Source organism: Euleptes europaea, chromosome 6 (genome assembly GCF_029931775.1).
Source record: "Euleptes europaea isolate rEulEur1 chromosome 6, rEulEur1.hap1, whole genome shotgun sequence".
Lineage (NCBI taxonomy): Eukaryota > Metazoa > Chordata > Lepidosauria > Squamata > Sphaerodactylidae > Euleptes > Euleptes europaea.
In genome coordinates, this window is record NC_079317.1 from 41363037 (window position 1) to 41388623 (window position 25587).

The window sequence follows — 25587 nt, forward strand, 5'->3', positions numbered from 1 at the left end:
GCAGTAGAACTATGCATGCCAACCCAAGTTAACGTTAGCTACACTTTTAACTATGATTACTTATTAATCATGAAGTATGGAGCTTTACACCAGTAAGCACTAAAATCATGCAACACAATAAGGAGATGAGCATACAGGATTGTCCACCACAAAGCTCAATGCACGCCTCACTGATGCAGAAGATGCACTTATCTGTTCAGTTAATCTGCAATGAATTGCAAATAGAGTTGGATCATTCCCAATACGGCATACTAAAGGTAAGATGAAGAAGAGTTGGGTTTTATATGCCGACTTTCTCTACCACTTAAAGGAGACTCAAACCGGCTTACAACCACCTTCCCTTCCTCTCCCCAACAGACACCCTGTGAGGTAGGTGGGGCTGAGAGAGCTCTAACAGAGCTGTAACTTGCCCAAGGTCACCCAGCTGGCTTTGTGTATAGGAGTGGGGAAACAAATCCAGTTCACCACATTAGCCTCCACCACTCACCCACTCATGTGAAGGAGTGGGGCATCAAACCTGGTTCTCCAGATCAGACTCCACCGCTCCAAACTACTACACCACGCTCTTAACCACTACACCACCAGGCTTCCTCTTGCTAAACTACAGAATAATATTAATATTAATAGAAAATACTGAAAAAATTAGCAGGGCAAATAGTAAACAAAGAATTTCTAGTATTTGAAATTTATTGTGGCAAAAGATTTTGGGAATCACAGAGTTGGAAAGGACCACCAGGGTCATCTAGTCCAACCCCCTGAACAATGCAGGAAATTCACAACTACATTCCCCCCCACACTCCCAGTGACCCCTATTCCATGCCCAGAAGATGGCCAAGATGCCCTCCCTCTCACAATCTGCCTAAGGTCATAGAACCTGACTCCATTTTGGCAAATGAAAGAAACAGCACTGTATGTGTGTCATATATATACAGACACACACAAACCACACGCACGTGCAAATACAAAGAAGAAGAAAAGTCTGAAGATAACTAGGCCAACTGAACATGAAATGCTAGAAGTCACATTTCTCTGCAGACCCCAAATGTACCCAGGATGAAATCAAAGAGGTCCAACAGTGGCCATAAAATTAAGATAGCAAGAAAAATAGCACTTCACCCTCGGGATTGGCCCACCTGAAACCATATGGCAAATCTCACCGTTGCTTTTTTTGTCAGGGGTGGGGTGGGATGGAAGGTAATTTGTGCTTTCTGTAGTTCAGCAGTGCTGATTTTGTATTTTTTGTTGACAGCAGTTGACTTTCCTGAACATTAGGTTGTGGCAAGGTTCATTTGAAGGAGTTTTACGGATTGTCTTTATGAAATTGTTAGATTAATTATGCTGATCGCTCCTTCAGCCCTTCAGGGATAGGCAGGGTACAAATGTTTTAAAATAAAATAAACAGGGATACTGTGAAATATTGCTTTCATGCCCAGATCTACCCAATTGTGTAATTAGGACACAAAGGAATTTGCCAACCAAGTCAGATTGGTGCTATCTTCTTTATAGAATATGGCACAGTTTATTCACTGTAGGTTTGTTTTAACAAGTTATTTCTTTATGGGCACTTCTGAGAAAGCACACATTTGCAGTTCCTGATCTCTATTTGCAGCATGCTGTTAATCCAAAGGATATGGGCTATTCTGTTAAGGGGCACTGGGCACGATTACCTTCAGGTGCCTTCCAACTATATGTTGCTGTAATATATTTAGAAAGATGACTGAGTAGAATTGCTCTCTGCTACCACCGCCTTGTTGGAGAACACGCAGTAAATTGCAGGAAAGGAGGTACGGATAAAACATTAGAATGGTTTCTAACTATAAAGTGTTGTTGGACAATGAAGCAAGTGACTTAAGAACCATGTGAATTATTTCCCTTGGATACTTAAGAGGAGGCTAGATAAGCTTTACAGTTTAAGAACAAGCTCCCCTGTTCCAGCAGAGAATGGGGGACTAGTCAAATCTTAAGACTATGATAGTCAATCATTTCGGTAACACAGTTAATTTGTTTTACTCAAGACTGTTTATTCTCTGCTTTAGACAGGGTGGAAATGCTGAAGTCCAATGCTAAGTGAACTCAAATGCGGACCTGAGAAAAGGCTAGGGTTGCCAACCTCCAGGTACTAGCTGGAGATCTCCTGCTATTACAACTGATCTCCAGCTGACAGAGATCAGTTCACTTGGAGAAAGTGGCTACTTTAGCAATTGGATTCTGTGGCATTGACGTCCCTCTCCTCCCCAAACCCTGCCCTCCTCAGGCTCCGCCCCAAAAACCTCCCGCCCATGGTGAAGAGGGACCTGGCAACCCTAGAAAAGGCATATTCTGCAATATGCATACATCACACATACGTATCTGAAATTTCTTTTACTTAATTGGATTGATAGTTGGATTGAGAGCCAGCGTGGTGTAGTGGTTAAGCATAGTGGTTAAGAGCGGTGGAGTCTAATTTGGAAAACCAGGTTTGGTTCCCCAATCCATTCCTCCACATGAGCAGTGGACTCTAATCTGGAGAACCAGGTTTGATTCCCCACTCCTACCCATGAAGCCTGCTGAGTGACCTTGGACTAGTGACAGTTCTCTCAGAACTCTCTCAGCCCCACCTACCTCACAATGTTGTGGGGAGGGGGAGGGAAGGCAATTGTAAACCACTCTGAGACTTCTTACAGGTAGAAAAAAGCAGGATATAAAAACCAACCTTCTTCTTCTGATGGGTCAAAATTATGGATGGCTCAACATTATGGATGGCTCAACATTATTCCAACCTTCTAACCAATCTCCTAAACATTAGCAATCCTGCTTAATTCCCCTCTCCCCAGATTTGATACACAATTAACTAGATCAGATTTGAATCTCTTTATTTCATGGCTTCTGCTGCAGAAACTGGTTGATTACTGCCAAATTAACCTTTATTTGATGCTGTGCAGATTACAATTTATTTACAAGATTCTACAAATTTGGATGGGTTTAGTAAACTGTTCTGTCCACACCCAGGGACCTAAGGCAGGCAGCAGTCAGAGCAGGGCTAGCAAGCATTATTGGAATTGTTGATCCTGCAACAGACAGAGCTGAACTGAAGTTATTTATAGAAGTGAGTGCTTGCAGTTGGAGCAATGGCCTGGAGTCCGCAGACACTCACAGTTGGACCTTGTCCACATCCTGCAAAGCCTTATGGTGGCTCTAGGTCTCCAGATGTCTCGTGGTCGGCACAGAGGCTTCGGGACAGCTAGTCATGCACTCCACCATCTGAGCTGTGCTTCTGCCTCGTCTTCATCTTCTATGCTCTTGGGATCCTGGGACAATCTGGAGTCCTTGGCAATCACCTCCTCTCCTTCATGGGTCCCTCAGCAATCTCAGGTTCTGGTGGTGGCTTCTGATCCAGGAGCCGCAGAGGGCTACAAGTTTCCTGACAGCCCTGATGGTCTGAGGGCCCAGGCACCTCAGGACTTGTCATGGTTTTGTCCTCCATGGTGTCCTTGTCATCTGATGAAGAATCATCAGGCCTAATCCCAATTGCCCCAACAATCATTCCTGGCAAGCTTTCTTGCTTCCTGCTTCACAGAGACACAGTAAGTGCATCCCTTTTGTTCCCACTGCCCCAGTAAGGGTAGGGAGGAGCAGTGAGCAGTTTGGAGCAACCTTCCTGCCCCAATCCATGACACTGACAGTGTGTCCTGACACAGGAGGTACCCATTTTAAAGGAGGTATTCTCTTCTTCCCTATGGTGTCAGGATATTTTTTAAAAGATCTTATTACTTCAGTGGTAGCACTGCTGGCCGCCAAAATTATATTTACAGTTCCACTCAAGACCATTAAGTGTGGACCCCCAAGTCAAAAGCTGCTAAATTTTCATCAGTTTTTCCTCATCTCCTCCCATATTACCAAGCCTGCCTTTCAAGCCCTGTTCTTTATGCCCTCACCTTCACAGACAGGGCATTTTTTGTGGTGGCACTTAGTCTTTGGAATGCCTTCCCCCTCAACCTGCCTACTTTACTGTCTTCTAGGCGCCAGGCCAAAACATATCTTTTAAACCTTGCTTTGAATTAGCGGGTTATCTTTTTAGCTCCTTTAATGGTCTGAGGGTCTATTTTATAGATACGCCAAATGTGCTCACAAGCTTTCCCTGCCTTCCTGACTTGTTCAGGAAAACCATACTGTGATGCAAATCAGGAAAGAAGAAAGGGAGTAGGAACATGCAAGAGTGTAGGAGGGGTGTGGTTCAGTTGTAAAGCACCTGCTTGGCATGCAGAAGGTCCCAGGTTCCATCCCTGGCACCTCCAGTTAAAGGGACTAGGCATGTAGGTTATGTGAAAGACCTCTGCCTGAGACCCTGGAGAGCTGCTGCTGGTCTGAGTAGACAATACTGACTTTGATGGACCAAAGGTCTGATTCAGTATAAGGCAGCTTCATGTTCATATGTTCATGTAAGGAGAATGTGCCTTTGGATCATTCATCTAACTGCAATTTCTGTAAACCACTGGTTGGCACGATGGCTGAAGAAGGAAAAAAGAGAAGGGGAATGAGACCCAGCCTGAAAAACAGAAGCTGAGTACCTAAGTCAGAGTACCTAAGGTTGGGTGGGATAAATAAAATAAAGAAAGAAAATATAATTTATTTAAGGCGCTATGTCAGGATAAAAATTATTTTAAAATATCGTTAAAACAGCACAATGGCATATCCTAGGTTAATATACTGTAACCACATGCCAGACGCGTTTTGGCCTGTTTGGCCTTCCTCAGTGGTCAATTGATACCCATGTAAAACATACACACATATTTACAGATATATAAACATATATAGTCATTTATATATCAGACCAGGCATGTATGTAGGTTTTATAGTATATTTCCAATTATACAAACATCTGGTTAGATTGTCTACAAATCGTTATACTGGGCTGTATATGACTCCCATATAAAATGTGTGTGCAATTATCAACTAGGTGAAACGATGGCTGAAGAAGCCAAAATAAGCCCTTAGCTCTAATTCGTGACACCATGACTTGCACTGTAGGACTTCTCATGGATTGTGCCCCAGTTCATTAGTATGTTGTTTAATTTACTGCTTCAGGTTCCAAAAGGACTCAGAGTGCCCCAAAGTCTTTTCGTGCCAATTTTTCTAACGAGTACAAAAGATATTTAAAGGAATGACTTTCACAAACTTCAGATATGGCAGAACATTCATTGTGGACACAGGTTTGTTTTTTTCTGTCCTACTACTGTCTCTGATGAAACAGGATGTACAGGTTTTTGAACCACTACAAAACTTTCAAAACCTGTTTGAACAGATAAAACAGTGGGACGAGAGAAGGGGAGGGGGGAAGTGTACTGGTAGACAATGGCTGTTACCACACTAGGTATTCCCAGCGATGTATTAAGAGTTTGGAATTGTTATAAAAAATACTGTTCGTACTTTGTTTGGCCCCTTTAGCTGTGAAGACGTCTTCCAACCATTTTTTAACCGTGGCATCCAAAAACCCTTTTAAAGCGATATTTTTTATAACATTTCCAAACGCTTAATACATCGCTGGGAATACCTAGTGCGGTAACAGCCAATGACAACTTTTCTACACCGTCTTTCAGACTTTAAAAAATTGCATACAGCCACAATTTCACACCATGATTTCACAATCCACCACTCCCTTTCCCTAAATCTCTTGATGGATATTCAGTTGGGCAACAGTTCCATTTAAGTAACCGTGCAGATCAAAGCAAGTATCTCATTTAGCAGTTTTTAAGAAATCGTGTTTCTTTATAATGTACAAAGCTATTTAAAAACTCACTGGAGCTACTCAGACAGATTATGCTGTTTCATGTCTACTGTATGAAAGCTGCAATTTAAGAGATCGAGAAGCCACATTTTCATGCTAGATTTCAAAGACTTCAGCACCATTTCTGAACTCCTTTGTTCTCAGACAAAACACATAATTTACCTGATTATGAAGATTCATGACTCATTTCTTTTATCTGCATCCACAGCTAATCAAACCCCCTTCAAACAGTTATCCTAATGCTTTATCCCCTAATTACCGTTTGAAAGATAAATATTTGGAGAACTGCCTACTTGGTGTTCAAACCTCAGTAGTACTGTTTTACAGCCTCCCTCATTTTTAACAAAGAACAATTGTCTGAAATGGACAGTGGCAGCTTTTTTCCGGTCTTTATAGCTGTAGTAGGCTGAAGTAAGCTTTTGGGTAAGAATGAACACATGAAGCTGCCTTATACTGAATCAGACCATCGGTCCATCAAAGTCAGCGGCTCTCCAGGGGCTCAGGTAGAAGTCTTTCATGTCACCTACTTGTCTAGTCTCTTTAACTTGAGATGCCGGGGATTGAATTTAGGACCTTCTACGTGTCAAGCAGATGCTCTACAAACATTGAGCCACAGCCCCAATGGCAAGGTTTTTTTTAATGATACTGCGCATATTTCAGAGAAGGACATATTCTTGGTGAGCCCTTGACTAGATGCCATCAGGTGGGTCCCACCTGATGGTCTCCCTTCCATATACAGGGCACATGTGGGGGGGGTCAATGCCCCATTGGTGCAAGCAGCTGTGCAGTTGCTCCTAACAATCATTGCCATCCCATTGCTCACATTGCCCAGGCAAACAGGTGAGCATCCATAAAGAGCCACCCCACCCCCACTTTCTGGCCCACTTCGACTGGGCAAAAGGCTGGGTAGCACCAACAGCAATATCCCAAAGCAGGAAGAGGAGGAGTTAAGTATTGTGACTATAGATAGTATTGGGCACAAGTGTAGGCACACACGACAGGAGGGATTGGGACCTTCTCTTCTTGCAGTGAAGAGGATGCAGATCCTTGCCACCATTGGGCCCGTGGGCTGGCACTGTCCAGCCCCTAACCCTGAGGAAATAGGAGGGAGAACTAGCAGGCAGCAGCTTCTCCTCCTCTGCAACACCTCTGTTCCGTCATTCATCACAGCTCTACGATTATTTGCTCTCCAAGAGGAACTAGTGCCTCCTCTGCCTCTAGGTGAGTATAAGTAAAAAGTTTTTTTTTAAAGAAGGGGTGGGACTAAGTGACCAGTTTACTACTGCAGAAGCCCAAACATAAATCTAAAATTAAAAAGTTAACCTTCCCTTGGCAGAGTTAGAGAATGTGTGTTCCTATTTTATTCTATGGAGCCAACATACTGCCCTAAATAGGATAGCACAGTCAGCTGATATTACATAAGAATAAAAAAATAACAAACCAATTCATAAAATTAACCTTATTTCATGTTGTCATTTTTAATTTTGTTCTATTTGTGGGGACCACATCATTTGCTGAGAAGGTTATAAGGGAGAACAGTGTGTAATTTACTGGATGATTTCAGCGAGGCCCACGGCATTCAATTTCATAACTGTGTTTTGTGCTAAAGCCATACCCAGACTATTTCAATGGGATCTGCATACAATACATACAAGCCAATATACGTCTTAGGTGGCAACAATAACTAGGGTGGGAGATCTCCCAACCAACACTGATACAGACCCACTCACTTTAATGACTGAAGTGACAACAGTAGCAAATCATAACAAACTAAGAGCGCAATCCTAAAAGGGGGGGTAGATCCGCGGTGGCCAGGAGCAGCGGAGTTGTGCCGCCTCCTTAGAGGCTTCCCAGACGCAGCAGAGAAAAAAAGAGGGTTTTTTTTTCAAATTAAAATACTGAAAAAGGGGAAAATGCCCATTGAATAAAGCGAGGCTGTGCCATCAAAAAAAAGGTGGAGAACCCCCACCACAGCCCACCGGGGCGAACGGGGTTAGGAAGCTGCCTAAAGGCAGCTCCACCACCAAGAACGCCCTGCGACCAACCCCCCATGCCAGTGTGAGCTTTCCTTTCAGAAAAAGCTCTGCCGGTGTGGCTGTGCTGGCGGCAGGGGCCAGCAGCACCTGGACGCCGGTGTGTTTGCCCCCGCACCGGCACCACCTTATTCCATGATAAGGTGACACCAAAGCCAGTGCAGGGTCACACCGGTTCCAAAGGCACTTCACCTCCCCTATCAGGAATGGGGTGTAACCCCTGTCCACAAATTCAGGAAAGAACCATTATATTGACTCCTATTGGGTTATTGTGTGATAACCCAAATTCAGCATTCCTTGAATGGAATTATTGCTCCAAATCAGCTCTAGCCACATGGACTACAATTGCGCCAGAATATGAGGGAGATGAACTGAAAACCAAACCATTCTAAATGGGTAGCATCAGCATTCAGATGGCCAGCCAGAATTTTTATTTTTTGGTTTTGACTGTGAGCCCAAGCTTACCTTTCTGGGCCTTCATATCTCTAATTTAGCCATGTCCCACACCATAGTTTCAAGGTTGCATAAAAAACACTTCTGTGCACAAGGCATGTGGTCTATGTACGGAGATTGCGAGCATAGCCTGCTATAACAACCTTGTTCTTCACTACGTGGGCTTAGTATACTCTGATAGCATTTGTCTGCACAGAGCTTTTTGAAATAAGTTATTTAATCAGAATCTTCTAGCAAAGATTCCAGATTATTCCTGTTGATTGAAAGATTCTGTAGCTACTTCTTAGTAGCAGATGTGGGCCGACTGCTGTATTTGCACAATTTCACAAAATGCAATTGTAAATCAGCATTGCACGGATGTGGTAGTATGAGACAACATACTGCTAGCAAGCATTAGGGAAATCTACTAATTAACTGGGAAATGTGCATGTTACTCTTACTGTATGAGCTGAATTGGAGGAATGTATAAAGGCACACAAGAGAAAAGAGATCCAGATGAGCTTATAATTACATATTTTATCTGTAGTTTATATTCCCAATGGGCCTTTAAGTAACATGCAGACTGTAACTTTCTGCACTCTTGAAGAGAAATTGTTTGTTAAGCCAGAAGCATCCCTGGATATACTGGAGACTCCTTTTGAAGAGCCACTCACTACAGCCCCAACAGCTGATTGGCGGCAGAACGCCACAGCTCCAGGGGAGGGGAGGGACATAGCAGAACTACAGCAGCAGTCAGAATAGTTCTTATGTCTCTCACAAGGGCATTTTCCCTCGCAAGAGGCTGGCAGCTGACAGAGGCATGCTGGAGCATTGCCATCCAAGGGGCCCGGCAAGATGGCTGTCTCTCTCCCCAGGAAATGCTGGGTATGACCAGGTGAGAGGAGGAGGAGAAAGGTGGAGGAGAGCCCCCTGCCTTCTAATCTCTGAGGCCTGGTGGGACCTCCTGAGACTAGGCAGTCATACCCTTGCACTACACATGAAGCTGCCTTATACTGAATCAGATCCTTGCTCCATCAAAGTCAGTATTGTCCACTCAGACCAGCAGTGGCTCTCTAGGGTCTCAGGCAGAGGTCTTTCACATCATTTACGTGCCTAGTCCCTTTAACTGGAGATGCCGGGGATGGAACCTGGGACCTTCTGCATGCCAAGCAGAGGCTCTACCACTGAACCACGGCCCCTTTCCTCCCCACGGCCTATGCGGGTCCCATACTAGATGGCCTGTAGATAGAGCATTCCAGGTGCTGGTGTGTATGGATTGCAGGATGGTGTACCTCGTTAAATGTGGATGCCTCTCACTGTTCATTCAGCTGACAGAAGAGTCTGCTTAAGTAGCAAATGAAAAGGTCAAGCCATGTCAAGTATTGCTTTAAATAAATGGAGTACTGCGGCCAGTCTTGGGTCACTAGAGCTGGAGCAACTTTGAGTTCTCAAGTAATAATGGCTGGCTCAGTTAATTAGCGGCCAGAATATGTGAAGTCTCTTAAATACTGTGCAGAAATCTCCAAATCTCTGCTTTTTCGCTGAGGTAACAGGCTGTATCCTGCTTAGTTTTGACAGAAGATTCCCTTTCATTCCACTGAAATGGCTGCAGTCAATTCCACTCCCACAGCAGCCCGTGGGGGAACTTTGGGTTATTCTGCCAGGCTGACATGCTAGGGTGGCTGCGTGGCCACAGACAATTTATTGTAGTAGAAACAACTCAAATTAATAGAAACCAGCCATAATAGGATTGAGATTGCTTGTTTATGAACACAGTCTTTTCGTGAGCAAACACCAGCTGTGCGTGACTAAGGATGGCACAGATCCAGTTGAGAGATTGTGCTTATGCTTTCACTGTGTGGGGGGAATCTCTCCATCCAACTTGCTTTAGGACTTCCTTTTTTATCAAGGCTCATGATACAGTCCCCGTGTGGGCAAGGGAGCCTCGCCCTTGTTGCTCTTGACAGGGAAAGCCCTTGAATTTCCAGTAGAATAAATGGGATGAGGAGCCTCATATCTGCATGGAAACCTGGGTGTGGCCCAAGAAATTACTTCACTGCAGAGGCGTTTGGCTTTGATATATAGGTAGGACTGGTTATTGGTAGGGTCAGTTTGGGGCCAGTTTCTATTTCTCAGCCTGACTTTCCTCACAGGGTTGCTGTCAGTGAAAAGGAACCATAAAAGCCATGGGTCAGTGGCAGAGCATCTGCTTTGGATGCAGAATGTCCTAGGGTCAGTCCTTGGCATCTCCAGTTAAAAGGACCAGGTAATGGGTGATATGAAAGACAACTGCTATAATCAATAGAGAGGTAGCCTTCAGATAGAGTTCAAATAAACAAACCAAATTCCCCCACCCCGTTGCACCGTGGACCTGGTAATGACATCATGAAATAAAAAGGAAAAACAAAAACCAAGAAAACGTTTACTTTTGCCGTCAAGTAAACAGCTGACTTGTGGCGACCCCATAGAGTTTTCAAAGCAAGAGATGTTGGAAGGTGGTTTACCATTGCCTACCTCCGCATCACAACCCTGGCATTCCCTGGTGGTCTCCCATCCAAATATTAACCAGGGCGGACCCTGCTTAGCTTCTCAGATCTGACGAGATGAGGCTAGCCTGGGGCTACCAAGGTCAGGGATTTCATGGACTCTTCTATGACAGCCCACTAAGCACCACCAAATTTTGTTCCTGGGTATTAGCAGACCCTCAGAAACAGCAGAGGGAGCACCATGGAGGTCTGTACTGTGCATGTGGGGGAGGAGAAATCAGCAGAAATCTCTGCCCCCTCTACTGCAAAATCAAATGATGTTCCAATGGAGAAACCGTGTGTATGGGAACATGTCACTGCCTCTCACAGGATTATTGCAAGGATAAAATGTGTGGTAGGATGCATACAAGGAGCCCCATGGTGCAGAGTGGTAAGCTGCAGCACCGCAGTCAAAGCTCTGCTCATGACCTGAGTTCGATCCCGACAGAAGTCAGTTTCAGGTAGCCGGCTCAAGGTTGACTCAGCCTTCCATCCTTCTGAGGGCGGTAAAATGAGTACCCAGCTTGCTGGGGGTAAAGTGTAGATGACTGGGGAAGGCAATGGCAAACCACCCCGTAAACATAATCTGCCTAGTAAATGTGGTGATGTGACATCACCCCATTAGTCAGTAATGACCTGGTGCTTGCACAGGGGACTACCTTTACCTGGGAGGCATACCCTGAGCTTCTTGGAAAAAGAGTGGATTAAAAGTCACAGTTTCTAATAAAAGTACTTAGAAAACCTTACATGGCTCCATGTTTTCCAGAACACCATTTTAATGAAGTAAATAATAAACTGAAGAACAACAGACTGTGGAATTAAGGGCACAAAAGAAGTATTACTGTTAATCAAGAAGATTCTTTCTAAATACTAAATCTCTTTTTTTTTTGTGTGTCGATTGTGAACCCTCTGCAATATCCTCAGGCATTAATTATGAAAACATTTTATCTGTGATTTTTCTGAGGACTTGCCAGGTGACTCCCATTAGTGTCAATCATGCAATTAATTCAAATACACAGATTTTAAAAATTTATTTCCATATAAAACATTAATGCCACATCTGCTACCCCTAAACTGTTTCTGTCCCTTTTATTTCCTGCAGGCTGGATGGATTATCAACAAACTGGAACTTTTTACTGCAGTTCTCAAGCTATCTGTTAAGCCCACGAGGTGCACTTTAACCTCACATCGGCTTCAATTTAATATTATGCTTATGTGCTGAAAGTACTTGCATGATTTTTATGAAAAACCAAACACATTCACATGGGATTTGAATTATACTTATACAACATCAGCAAAAGGAAGTATGACAACTTGGATTACTACCATGAAGTATGACAACCTGGAGTACTACAATGAACTAATCCAGTGTGGTATAGTGGTTAAGAGCGGTGGACTCTAATCTGGAGAACCGAGTTTGATTCCCCACTCCTCCACATGAGTGACACAGTCTAATCTGGTGGACCAGGTTGGTTTCCCCACTCCTACACATGAATCCTGCTGGGTGACATTGGGCTAGTCACAGTTCTCTCCGAACTCTCTCAGCTTCACCTACCTCCCAAGGTGTCTGTTGTGGGGAGAGGAAGGGAAGGAGATTGTAAATTGGCTTGATTCTCCTTAAAAGGTAGAGAAAGTCAGCATATAAAAACCAACTCTTCTGCTTCTTCCTGTATCCAACATACAGTATTAGCTAATGTAGCATACGAGGGTAAGGCTGGGAGTTAAAATGGCTGAGTGGCCCCTGCCATGCTAAAAGCCATCACTGCAAGGGCCACTCAGGTCAGATCTGGCCAGAAGAGCCAGTAAGCAGTATTGGCTCACCTGCCCTAAAAAGGACAAAGATATTTATCACATAAATAATCACAATGTAGTCCGACGGAAGTCGGTTTCAGGTAGCTGGCTCAAGGATGACTCAGCCTTCCATCTTTCCGAGGTCAGTAAAATGAGTACCCAGCTTGCTGGGGGTAAAGGGAAGATGACTGGGGAAGGCACTGGCAAACCACTCCGTAAACAAAGTCTGCCTTGGAAACGTCAGGATGTGGCGTCACCCCATGGGTCAGGAATGACCCGGTGCTTGCACAGGGGACCTTTACCTTTTAGTTGTGAGCCTACACATGTAATATGTATCACAAGTTTCATCGCATCTCTAAAAATATTTACACATGTACACTGCATTAAAAAAATCCTTATTACTGCAGAATTTAGCGACACTGCTATATCACCAGAATTTTTGAACTTCTGCATCCTCCGGAACAATATTTTAAAATGTCTGTCGCTACAATCCAATTACTAAAATGTTTACAAATATTAAAATAACAATTATAAAATCGCTTACCGAATCATTTGCTGCCAATGCAAGAGCTACATTTACTGTAAAAGAAAAAGGGGGAATGGGGGTAAAATTAATTGAACAAAATCCTATTTATTATTTATTTATATCATAAAAGCCTGGGGGAAAGAACAATAGCTGAGCTACAATTTACAACTTAAGGTTTTTAACTTAACATGACTAATAATATCTTGCAAAGCATACTCTAAAATACTTTAAGCACCCTAATCAATAATATAATATGATGGGATCCTACCATACCTTACCAATAAACCAAACCCAGATATTTATTTTAAAATGGAAGAAATTCTTTCATTGTGACATTTCAGATCAAGAATGGGATACAATATTTACATCTAGGCTGATAGCTAATGATAGATCTCTCTGCTATGAATTTATCTAGTGATCTTTAAAGCTGCATAAGCTAATGGCCATAACTACATCATGTGGCAGTAAATTCCTTAAGTTAATTATGCATTTGTATGAATTAGTAGTTTGTTTTCCCTCTCCTGCATTTACTGCCCATATATGTCATTATGTGACGTTGAGATCTAGTATTATGAGAAGGGGGACATATTCTTGCACGTAAATTTGCACCTAATATTCCTGTGCATAATTTTGTATGAACCTTTGTCATGTATCCTTAACTGGCTTTTTAAATTGGGGGGGGGGGAATCAAAGCCCTTTCATTTTCTGAGAGAAGGTGCTCTAGTTCCATGATCCTTTTTATTACTCTTGTCTGCATCTTTTCTAGCACTATCCTTTTTGAGACTGGGTGACCAGTACAGCACAGTACATAGCAAAGATCTACCTAGGATGTTACAATACTCGTTGTTGAACTTCTCTTTGCAGAAACCATTGTGATTCATTCTTTGTAGGACTTGTTTGTCTATATGCCTGAATGATGCTTCTGTCTTTAATACTCGTCCCACTACTTTATCTGGAACAGATGTTCGCTAACTGGCCTGTAATTTCTTGGCTTCCTTCTGGATCCTTTAAAAAAAATGGTGTCCCTGTGCTGCACAGCTGTGCTGCTTGCAAAGTATCCCTAAATATATCCCTAAACCTATGGCTAACTCTCCAGTTTCCTGTTGTAGCCAATTAGAGTAATAGGTCTTAGCTATTAGCAAACAGTGTGTGACTCAGCTACTATGGTGATTCAACAATGGCGGTGATTAAGAGGAAGGATTAAATTTAGCTATAATTCTTGAGTCTTTCCCTATATATTTAGTTAAAAGTCTCACAATCTGCTTGATTATCCTGTCTTGTTCTGCTATATAACTTCTGTAACAAGATCTTCCTCTGGCACAAACTATTCCTTTTGTATTAACTTCAGAAGATTTTGTTTATATTTAATCTGTAAAACAAACTGCACTTGTTTCGATAAAACTGAACTTGCTTTCTTCTGTCAGTCACAATGAAACCTCTATGTTCAGAGGCAGTGGTGCATCTCTGTACATCAGTTGCTGGGCAGGGAGTCAACAACAGAAAACTATGCATTTGTTGCCTGAGGATGTTCCACACCATTGGCCATTGGGAGAAACTGTATACTGGACTAAATGGACCTTCGATGGGATCCATTTGGCTTTTCTTCGTGTAAATACCAAAGGAAAGCAAAGAACATTAATAATTTGAGATATGCTGATGACACTACATTATTGGCAGAAAATAGTGAAGATTTGAAACAACTACTGCTGAAAGTTAAAAGAGAAAGTGCCAAAGCAGGACTACAGCTGAACATCAAGAAAACAAAAGTAATGACTACAGGAGAATTACACAACTTTAAGGTTGACAATGAGGAAATTGAAATTGTTCAAGACTTTCTATTCCTTGGCTCCACCATCAACCGAAAGGGAGACTGCAGCCAAGAAATCAGAAGGAGATTGAGACTGGGAAGGGTAGCCATGAAGGAGCTAGAAAAGATTTTGAAGTGTAAGGAAGTGTCACTGGCCACCAAGACTAGATTAATTCATGCCATCGTATTCCCTATTACTATGTATGGGTGTGAAAGCTGGACAGTGAAGAAAGCTGATAGGAAGAAAATAGATTCCTTTGAAATGTGGTGTTGGAGGAGAGTGTTACGGATTCCGTGGACTGCCAAAAAAAACAAATCAGTGGGTTATAGATCAAATCAAGCCTGAACTGACCCTAGAAGCTAAAATGACTAAACTGAGGCTATCATATTTTGGTCACATTACAAGAAGACAAGAGTCACTGGAAAAGACAGTCATGCTAGGAAAAGTTGAGGGCAGCAGGAAAAGAGGAAGACCCAACAAGAGATGGATTGACTCAATAAAGGAAGCCACAGCCTTCGATTTGCAAGATCTGAGCAAGGCTGTCAAAGATAGGACATTTTGGAGGACTTTCATTCATAGGGTCGCCATGAGTCAGAAGCAACTTGACGGCACTTAACACACACACAGTATTCAAGAAAGCTAAACACCCCCAATTCCCTGTCCTGAGAATCTTGGTACAACCTACAAACATTGCCAGGAGTTTGTGGATATATATCCATCTGTGAGCCTGTATGTCAGTCACTTAACTCACAAAATCTTCCCATAAGATTTTGTTTTAGGAAACAGTTGGTTTGATATGAAGAAATATCTGGTTTTAATGACTGAATAGAAATATTGATTATTAGGCTTACTGAGGAGTATGAATATTATAAGGTCATACAATCTTAAATGACAAATAATTTAGACTAAATGTAGGTTATAGAATAAATATAGAGACACTGTCCTTCAATGTTACTCCTCTGAAGATGCCTGCCACAGCTGCTGGTGAAACGTCAGGAAAGAAAATACCAAGACCACGGTCACACAGCCCGGATAACCTACAAGAACCTATAGAATAAATGCTTATACATTTGCCTTATTAAATAATCAAGTGTTTATTCAGATTAAAAGAAATGTATTAGATCATACAGAATGTATTACGACAGCTCTATTGGTTTTTTTGAGAAGGATTTTGTTGTAGACATGGACTATGAGGAGTGCATGATGTATGTGAGTTGTATGTGTTTTATTAAAATAATAAAAAGTTTATTTAAAATATTTTGTTTTAGTGTATGTATCTAATTCGTTTATTTCAGTATTCTATTTGCATATGCTATGCTCTGTCCATACCAGGATTTCCCAACATAGCACCCACAAGTACTACCCTTGGCACTCGCCAAGCTTTTCAGAAAGTAGGCAAAGTTGAAAGTTAAAAGAGAAAGTTAAGGAAGGCTTGTTAATGGCTGCCTTCATTCAATTGAAAAGATTTTCCACTGGAAGATCGGGAAGACTGGTAAGTACCCAGGCTTTCCTTAGTGACTGTGTGGTTCCATTCTCCCTTTAGGCTTCCCTTTACACCAGAAGGTGTGAGGGGGAGGTATTCCATTTGATTCTAACTCCTGCAGAAGCAATTTTGGATTTGGCTCCACTTTCTGTGGAAGCCATTTTGTGGGTGACGCTCACAACCTCTAAAAATTCCAAATGTGCCTATGGGTTATTTCCTCATATTGTACTTTTGATTTTATTTTTTTAAACAGTCACCATACCACAAAAACATATAATCTCCTAGTTTTAAAATCGGGGATAGACCACTGTTATTTTAGATCAGGCATTTGGAAAACATGTTATTGAGGAATTACAGTGGTTTAAGAGCAAAAACAGTCTTTGAGTTTATAATTAACACTAATCAGCTACCTAGTGGTTTAATTACCAAAATCTGTTTCTTGTTAGTAAACCTAGAAATTGCTTCTTAAGTTACTTTAGAAAATGGAACAATGATTTTTAAAAAAACATTATTGGTTTAGAAGAATGGAAGTGGATTTGGAATTCTGCCATATTTCTTCATACACACACATATGTAATACATGGAATTAGTGATAGTGGTGTGGCTTATCTATGGCAGAATTTTAACCTTTTTGTCACATTCAAAAAATACAGACCTTTTAGAATTTGTAAATCAGTTTGTTAATGAAATGTTGGACTGTAATATGCACCTTGATCCAACAGATATTCTGCTCGGTTTAGTAAAGGGTCATGTCAACATTTCACTAGTAGAATTGTTCTTGAGCTTACTTACTGCTGCTAAACTGTCAGTGAAATAGAAAACAATATGCATAGTCTTAGGAATGAACAGAATAAAAAACTAGATCACCCCATTATGCCAAAGAAATGGGATATGGCTTTAAACTTCATACTTGTTTCTATGGATCTCAAGCTGTGACTTATTCAGCAAAAAATTGTGTTTCGCATGTACTGGACACTACAGCACCTTTTTAGTAAAGGACTAAATAAAGTGTCTAATTGCTGGCATAGTAACTTACAGGAGATAAAAATAAGGCCAAGGCCAGTGGTGCAAAATAGATAAAAAATGTTCACAGGCTACAGAACTTATGTTTGTTTGAAGGACTACTGTAATAACTGCAGTTTCCCCTGAAGAAGCCACTTGGGCAAAATGCATAGGGAAATTCTGTTCTGGGTAATTTTTTCTACCTATTTTGCACCATCGGCCTTGACCTTATTTTTATCTCCTGTTACTGGTGCAGCCCTTTTATTTCTCATAGTAACTTCTTAAGGATGCTTATGTGCTTTTAAACTATTTGCCTGTCTCCTAGAGGCTAACCAATGATCAATGAAAATGGATCCTCGGTGCCCTTACTGTAGCTAAAAGGCTTACATTACAACATTGTAGAGATAAATGTCAGATAGACCACAATTGCATATAGACTTGTTTTTAGATATTTGTATATCTTTTATAGAAGCTTATGTGTAGACCTGACACCATTGTTGTCACATTTCTATTTCTGTTCTATACGAGGTTTGTATATTGAATAAAAATAAGTAACAGAACAGGAAAAACCTATAACCTCCCTCTGAAGGTGAATGGTTCCACAGTGAGTGGAATGCTGCCATGGTATGTCATAAATTTGGAATGCTGCCTTATTAACTAAATTAACATATCATCAGACGCCCCAGAGGGGAAAAAATTAAATGTTCAGGTAAATGTGTTTGTATTTTTTGTAATGTTTTGGAATAATAATATAGAGTGAAAGTTTATGAGTTGTTATATCACATTTTTGTTTTTTATGTTATATGTGTTTCATTATATTTTGTTTCATACTTATTGTAAACTTGACTCCTCTGAACCGCTTCGATCAAACCCAGATGTGTATTAGAGTAACAATATGTATTGTATACCTGTGTATTAAGAGTTTGTTTTGTTTCTTTCATTTTTGAAATTGATTACAAAGGGTACTGTTTTGTTATTGAGTTGTTTTGTATGGATTTGTTTTGTTATTGTTTCTTTCTTATTGTTTTGTTTTCATAATTCTATTTTGTTATTATTTCCCACTGGTTTCAATAGAAGACCCCCCCCCTTGGGTCTGTACCTTCATGGCTTTCCATATCCCACCCCATAACCTTCAGGAGTATCATACCTCATACGTCTAAGTAAGCTAAGTGGCTCGAGAGAGAGGCAAGACTGCAATAATGAAAGAAAGAAAATGAAAGAAAATCGGGGGGGAGGGCGTTTTGTTATAGGCTAACAAAACACCTCATTAATGATGGAATATTTTCGTAAATTATAACAAAAGCAATGCATAAGTCTAATGTATTGTTTGTTTTTGTGTTTACCCACATACAGTGTATTTTAGAAGGATTGCTATCCCAGTGTACCAGTCCATGAAAAAAATGTACTTACATTTAAGGTGCACCTTTTTGTTATCCGAGTACACTATAGATACAGCCCTTTTGTTCACCGAGAAACAACCCTAGCAAACTGACATGAGCATGAACCATTTAATCTGTACCCAAATATTGATAAATAGTTGTTATGGTTGCTAGCTTATCCATTGCAGTGGAATGAACAAATTGATTTTACAAAAACATCAAAATACAATACAAGGCATAAAGTTTCGTGTGGAAATACGTATCTTGAATAGTTCACATTTTAAGCAACCACAGAGAAGTGACTATTATTACAAGGAAATAAAATTGATCATTGATTATTCCAAATCGGAATCTCTTCTTTTACTTTTTATTTAACAATCAATTATTTCTTTTACTATTTATTTAACAATCCATTCCTTCCATGCAGGGCAGCACAGAAAACGAATTAAAAGTGTAGATCTTGGTTTTAGCGTAATCTTGAACAGAGTTACCCCCTTCTAAATCAATAGTTTAGGACTGCATTGTTAGTCTGCTCTTTTCAGTACACAAATATCAGGGGGGAAATCATGTTTAAAATTATTTACATTTCACAGTTTAAGTGCTACTTTTATTTCAAATACAATGTGAGAGTAGTTTCAGATCTGTAAACCCATTAAAAAAATAATCACAGCCTGACCTGCAAGCCACTTAAACTAAAAAAGCCAGTCAGTAGCTCTCCTTAAACAAGTAGACTACAAAATCCAACCTGTGTCCAAGAAGAAAATGCTTAGATGTGATTATGCCCTCTAACAATGCAATCCCAAAAAGTTACACCTAAATCCCCTGAAGTCAGTGGATTTTTTTAACTCTGTTGATGATTGCACTGTAATTTTCAGTTTTATCCTGTCCTAACTTTATGTTGCCTAAACAAAAAAAGCCCGCAACTTTAGACTTAAACTTTTTTGTTTGTATAAATAAAGTGAACATTAAAATCCAAATAGATTTGAAAATTTGTGGAACGATTTAAATCAACAGAATCAGCTCACTTCTCAAAGGAACTCTGGGAGCAAGCCTAAACACTTCTGCTTTAAAGTAAGTACCATTTTATTCAACAGGGTTCATTCCAAGAAAGAACCTTTAGGATTGCAACCTCTTTAACTCCATTCAGCTTCATAATCCAGATACCATTCCAAACTATGCCAGGTTCAAACTGATTTTGCTAAAACAGCATATTTACTAAAAGGCAGATTAGATGTAGGAAAAGCTTACACTATTTTTATGTCTGAAGTTGTTATAAGCACAGATAAGAGCATGCAAAATGTGCTTCCTTTAATTCACCCTATAAAAAGTATACCTGCTGTCACATAACTATATTTTAAAAAGTAATAAGTGTGTGCTAAACAGTAACAACATACTAAATCAATAGACTTACCTGCAGTTGTTGATTTTCCAACACCTCCTTTTCCAGATGCTATTACTAGCACTTGCTTAACTCCTTCAATTGGTTTTTGTTTTGGCAATCCTCTAGACATAATTTTGTTACGTTTCTCTTTTAGGAGCACATCATTCATGCTGGATGACTTTTAAAAAAAGATAATTTAATTGGTTATTAATGAACTGCTTTGCAGTTCTTTTAAAAAATATTCAAATGTACCAAAATAAGACATCACACAACTGAGCCCTGTTAAGGTTACAGAAAACTACCTTGGCCTCGGTTAGAACTCAGCAAGACTGCTGCATGTAATATCACTGCTTGTGTACGCTTGTAAATCAAGCATGTCAGCAATGAAATCTCAGAAGCAGCCCCTAGTTAAAACCAGAAAGCATATCAATCTTCTCAAGTTCACCACTACTAAATTTAGCTGCTGGGGAGACTCAACTGCCAGCAATTATGTTTTAAATCCTCTGTTTTCAATACTTAAAACACATTACTCCTGAATAACCCATTGGAGTTGAAGGGAACTATTAAAGATTAGGAAACGTGACAACCAAGGCTTATATCATATCAGAGGAGAAACAGCCCATTCCTGAAGGGGGGGTTGATGCAAGGCGGCTGGGAGCAGAGCAACCACGGCACTTCCACAGAAGCTTCCCGGTTGCCGTGGAGGAAATAAAACAAAAATGTGGTGGGGAAAATGCCCCCACAGAAAACAGCAACGCCATCAAAAAAAGGTGGCATACCAACGCCAGAACTCAAGGAGGCGTTCCTGGGGCGAAAAGGGTTAGGATGCTGCCTAAAGGCAGCTCCGCCCACTGTAACACCCCCACACACACACACACCAGGACAGGCTCCCACTTCCGGGATTTGCTCCCGGCTGCGCTGGTGGCAAAGCCCTGCACAGTGGTGTGGCTTACCTATGCAAGTGCCACCCAGGATGGCGTAAATGCCCGTTATCCTGGGATAAATAGGCACTTACACCGGCGCAGGGTCACGCCAACTCTTATTCCGATTCGCCCCCCCCCTTTCAGGATTGCGCTCAAAACCTAGTTCACAATACAACCATATATTTAGATATTGATTCATAGAGAAGATAGAAATACACAACACTGGGGGGACTGAAACTTTGGTATATTCCCAAAACAATAACTTGTACTGATGCTCTCACCTACCATACCGTGTGTGGGTTTCCTCTCGTGTGCATTTCTGTAGAGAGTACAATTACTAATTACATTATTAACTGTTTATCAGTATGTAGGCAAGGGATGTCTGGTTTTGTTTTCATTTTATAAATGTTTAAATATATAAATATTAAAAGAGACTTGAAAGAATGGCAAAAGCACCAAGATGAACAAGATATACCAAACAAAATCATAAGAGCAGGATTCTAGAAATGGTGCATTGGGAAAGAAAGTTTTTTGGGGGTTTTATATGTCATATAGCAAAGGTCTAAATATGGCCTGACCTACACATTATGTAGAATGTACAGTTGCCAACCACCAGGTGAGAGGCCTGGAGATCTCACAGAATTACAACTCATCTCCAAACTACAGAGAACAGTTCCCTGGGGGTGGGGGAAATAGCTGCTTTGAAGGTCAGACTCCTACTGAAGTCCTTCCCTTCCACCCCCAAATCTCTAGAAATTTCCCAAACCAGAGTTGGTAGCCCAATTCAAAGTTCTTTTGTTATAATAATGAAATACTTCAGCATAACCTACAGAAGTGTTCTTTAGTATCAAGTGCTCTGAAGCAGGGTCAAGACTTAGTTTGCTTCAGGGTTTGTACCCTGGTAAGACCTTATAGATTTAAAAGTGCATAGAATGAGGGCTAGTCACAGTATGGGTCTGGAGCTGTGAAAATGTGAATTCCAGTCACAGTCAGCCAGGAAGCACAGCAGGTAACCTTGAGCCAATCACTCCCTGCATGGGAGGTTTTGCCTTGGATTTGCTGCTCTCTAGATGCACATTTTCCAAATCAGAATTCTCTAAACTCTGGATGGGGGCTTATTGTTGAGTTTTGAGAATCTGGATGGGCAAAATGTGCATCTAAAGAGTGGCAAATCCAAGGCAAAACCTCCCATGCATAAATGACCCTTCTCTCTCAGCATAGTCCCCCTCACAGGGGTGTCAATAGCAGTAGAAAAGAGCAAGAATCCAGCAGCACCTTAAAGATTAACAAGGCAAGGTATGAGCATTCATGAGCCCCAGCTCAGTTCTTCAGGGGTGTCAATAGTATAAATAATGATCCCTGGACGTGGCGACGCTAATGGAGAACAGGAGAACCTTATCCAGGCTAATCCAACTATTTTTTGTTCCCTTGCTTGGGGAGGGGCTTGGCGTGCAGAAGTTCTCAGGTTCAATCTCCGGCATCTCCAGTTAAAGGTACTAGGCAAGTAGGTGGTGTGAAAGACCACAGCCTGAAACCCTAGAGAGCTGCTGCGGGTCTGAGCAGACAATACTGACTTTGATGGACCAAACGTCTGATTCAGTATAAGGCAGCTTCATGTGTTCATGTGAGCAGTGGTGTTAGCTGGCAGCAGCAAAATAAAGCAGGGGCCCAGCCGCTCTTTGGAGAAGGGCGGGGCTCAGTGGCAGAACATCTGCTGGGAATGCAGAAGGTCCCAGGTTCAATCCCCGGCATCTCCAGTTAAAGGGACTGGGCAGGTTGGGGATGGGAAAGACCTCTGCCTGAGACCCTGGAGAGCCGCTGCCAGTCTGAGTAGACAATACTGACTTTGATGGACCAAAGGTCTGATTCGGTATAAGGCAGCTTCATGTGTTCACCTATAACCACAATGGGTCGCCGTGTTAGTCTGTCTGCAGTAGTAAGAAAGGGCCAGAGTCCAGTAGCACCTTAAAGTCTAACAAAAATATTTTCTGGCAGGGTATGAGCTTTCGTGAGCCACAGCTCCCTTCTTCAGATACCTATAACCACCTATAACTATAACCTATAACTTCTTCAGATACCTATAACCACGACATAGCCCAGCGACCAAAAAGAACCCCCAGTTAGTTCTCTCAGAAGACCCATGTGGGGAGCAGCCAATCGGCATCGCGACAGAGAGGACGAGGGAATCAGTCCCACCCAACGGTCGCCTCTTCCTGCTCCTCCGCACGTTCCCTTCCCCTCCCCCCGCCCGGCCATCCGCAGAAGAAGTCCCAGATGAAACATGGCCCTCCGCGCGTCACTTACCCGAAAGCGACCGGAGAAAGGCGCGTCCGCGGCTCCTGCCCAGGCCGGAGAGAGCCATGGCGGCGCTGCCCTCCTCCCCGCGCCGCCTCCACAGGCCACTGCGGCTCGCAGCGCCCAGGCACAAGGGCGAGCCACCATCGCGGCCCCTCGCCACGCGCCCGGCGCGGGGAGATGGCGTCGCTTAGCCACGCCTCGGCCCCGCCCCTCCGCCTCAGGCATGGGCCGCCTGACGGGCGAAGGAAGGAAGGAAGGAAGGAGCGGCGCTTAGCCGAAGCGTCAGGGCGTTTTGCTTACGAAAGGCATTCCGACGAAGAAAGGCTCCGCCTGCGTGCAGAGGAATGGGAATCAAGAGAAAGGGCCGGCTGGGTTTTGCTTGGAAGCGACCCCCCCTGACCAGACCATATGTCTGTTAACATACATGTGTGTGTGTGTGTGTGTGTGTTAAGTGCCGTCAAGTCGCTTCCGACTCATGGCGACCCTATGAATGAAAGTCCTCCAAAATGTCCTATCTTTGACAGCCTTGCCCAGGTCTTGCAAATTGAAGGCCGGGGCTTCCTTTATGGAGTCAGTCCATCTCTTGTTGGGTCTTCCTCTTTTCCTGCTGCCCTCAACTTTTCCTAGCATGACTGTCTTTTCCAGTGACTCTTGTCTTCTTGTAATGTGACCAAAATACGATAGCCTCAGTTTAGTCATTTTAGCTTCTAGGGTCAGTTCAGGCTTGATTTGATCTATAACCCACTGATTTGTTTTTTTGGCAGTCCACGGAATCCGTAACGCTCTCCTCCAACACCACATTTCAAAGGAATCTATTTTCTTCCTATCAGCTTTCTTCACTGTCCAGCTTTCACACCCATACATAGTAATAGGGAATATGATGGCATGAATTAATCTAGTCTTGGTGGCCAGTGACACATCCTTACACTTCAAAATCTTTTCTAGCTCCTTCATGGCTGCCCTTCCCAGTCTCACATACATATAGGCCATTTATGCAGGGGAGGTTTTGCCTTGGATTTGCCACTCTCTAAATGCACATTTCCCCCCCATCTGAATTCTGAAAACTGCATGGGGGCTTATTTTTAAGTTTTGAGAATTCGGATAGGGAAAATGTGCATTTAGAGAGTGGCAAAACCTCCCCTGCATAAATGGCTATAAACAAGCCTCCGTGCAGAGTTTTGAGAATTCGGATGGGGAAAATGTGCATCTAGAGAGCGGCAAATCCAAGGCAAAACCTCCCCTGCATAAATGGCATAGTCATATGCATACGAATAGACTAACGCTGTGACACTGTCAGATTTGGAGTTCAGGAGCCTTCCCCAGTATTAGGGTCTAGGCCAGGCGTCCACAACCTTTCTGAGACTGCGGGCACCTCTGGAATTAGCGTGATGGGCGCTGCCACAAAATGGGCTGCCACAAAATGATTGCCATAGCTTTATTTGAGCCACACAGTGAAGATGCTTGTGCTGTGGTGGCAGCTGCTTCTGAAGCAATGTTTTTAAAAAAATCTGCACAGCCAATCATACCTCCAATATGCATTCAAACGCTTGCTGGGCTAAAGCCCGGCCTGGCCCCACTCTAAAACTCTTGGTGGGCACCAGAAGAGATGCCACAGACACCACATTGGCCTAGATTCATGCTATCAAAGAAAACCAATTTCAGTTCGAGGTAAACCCTGGGGTGTGGTCTGTTCTTGTCTGTCTCATTTGTATTCCACACACAGTTCCCCCTTCTCCATTCATCATCACAACAAACCCGTGAGGTAGGTCACAGACCAAACTCTTCTGTCTTTTTCTTTGTGCCAGTGCCTTTTTGGTTGAACCTTTTTTTGTGTGTGAGTCTTCCCTGGTGCTCTCGAGTGTCTGCAGCTTTAGCATCTTTGTGTATCCAGCTGAGCTACTCTGGCAAGACACTTCCATGGCAACAGGTTTTTCAAGATCCCTGCCTGCTGCGTTACATTTTTTCCCCTTCGGATAAAGAATTTCCATGTAAGAAAATGCATGGTTTGCCACATCAGTGGAATCACTTGCATTTTTATGCACTGGGGATTATTTTGGTAAGGAAAACCTAATGTACAAATCCACCTTTAGAGCATGACACTGTGTCCTCATAATGGGCTTCTCCTGGACCATCTGACTTTCTTTTGTTCCTGTGACCTACAGCTGTATCAACCTTGTTTGAAATGTCTCCCATCTTTAATCCCCACTCCCCCACCCCCCAAAAAATGGTTTGTGGTGTTCAA

The 25587-nt window shown here is 42.3% G+C and overlaps 1 protein-coding gene across 1 annotated transcript in view; it reads right to left on the reverse strand.

The window, feature by feature from the left end:
* NUBPL (NUBP iron-sulfur cluster assembly factor, mitochondrial) overlaps window positions 1-20284 on the reverse strand; it is a 79798-nt gene extending 59514 nt beyond the window's left edge. Inside the window, exons 1-2 of the mRNA XM_056850843.1 lie at window positions 20155-20284; window positions 13090-13124 (exon numbers count right to left, since the gene is read on the reverse strand). Of these exons, the coding sequence (XP_056706821.1) occupies window positions 13090-13124; window positions 20155-20254 (135 nt within the window). The 5' untranslated portion in view covers window positions 20255-20284. The remainder of the gene's footprint in view (window positions 1-13089; window positions 13125-20154) is intronic.
* Between the last annotated feature and the right edge of the window lie 5303 nt (window positions 20285-25587).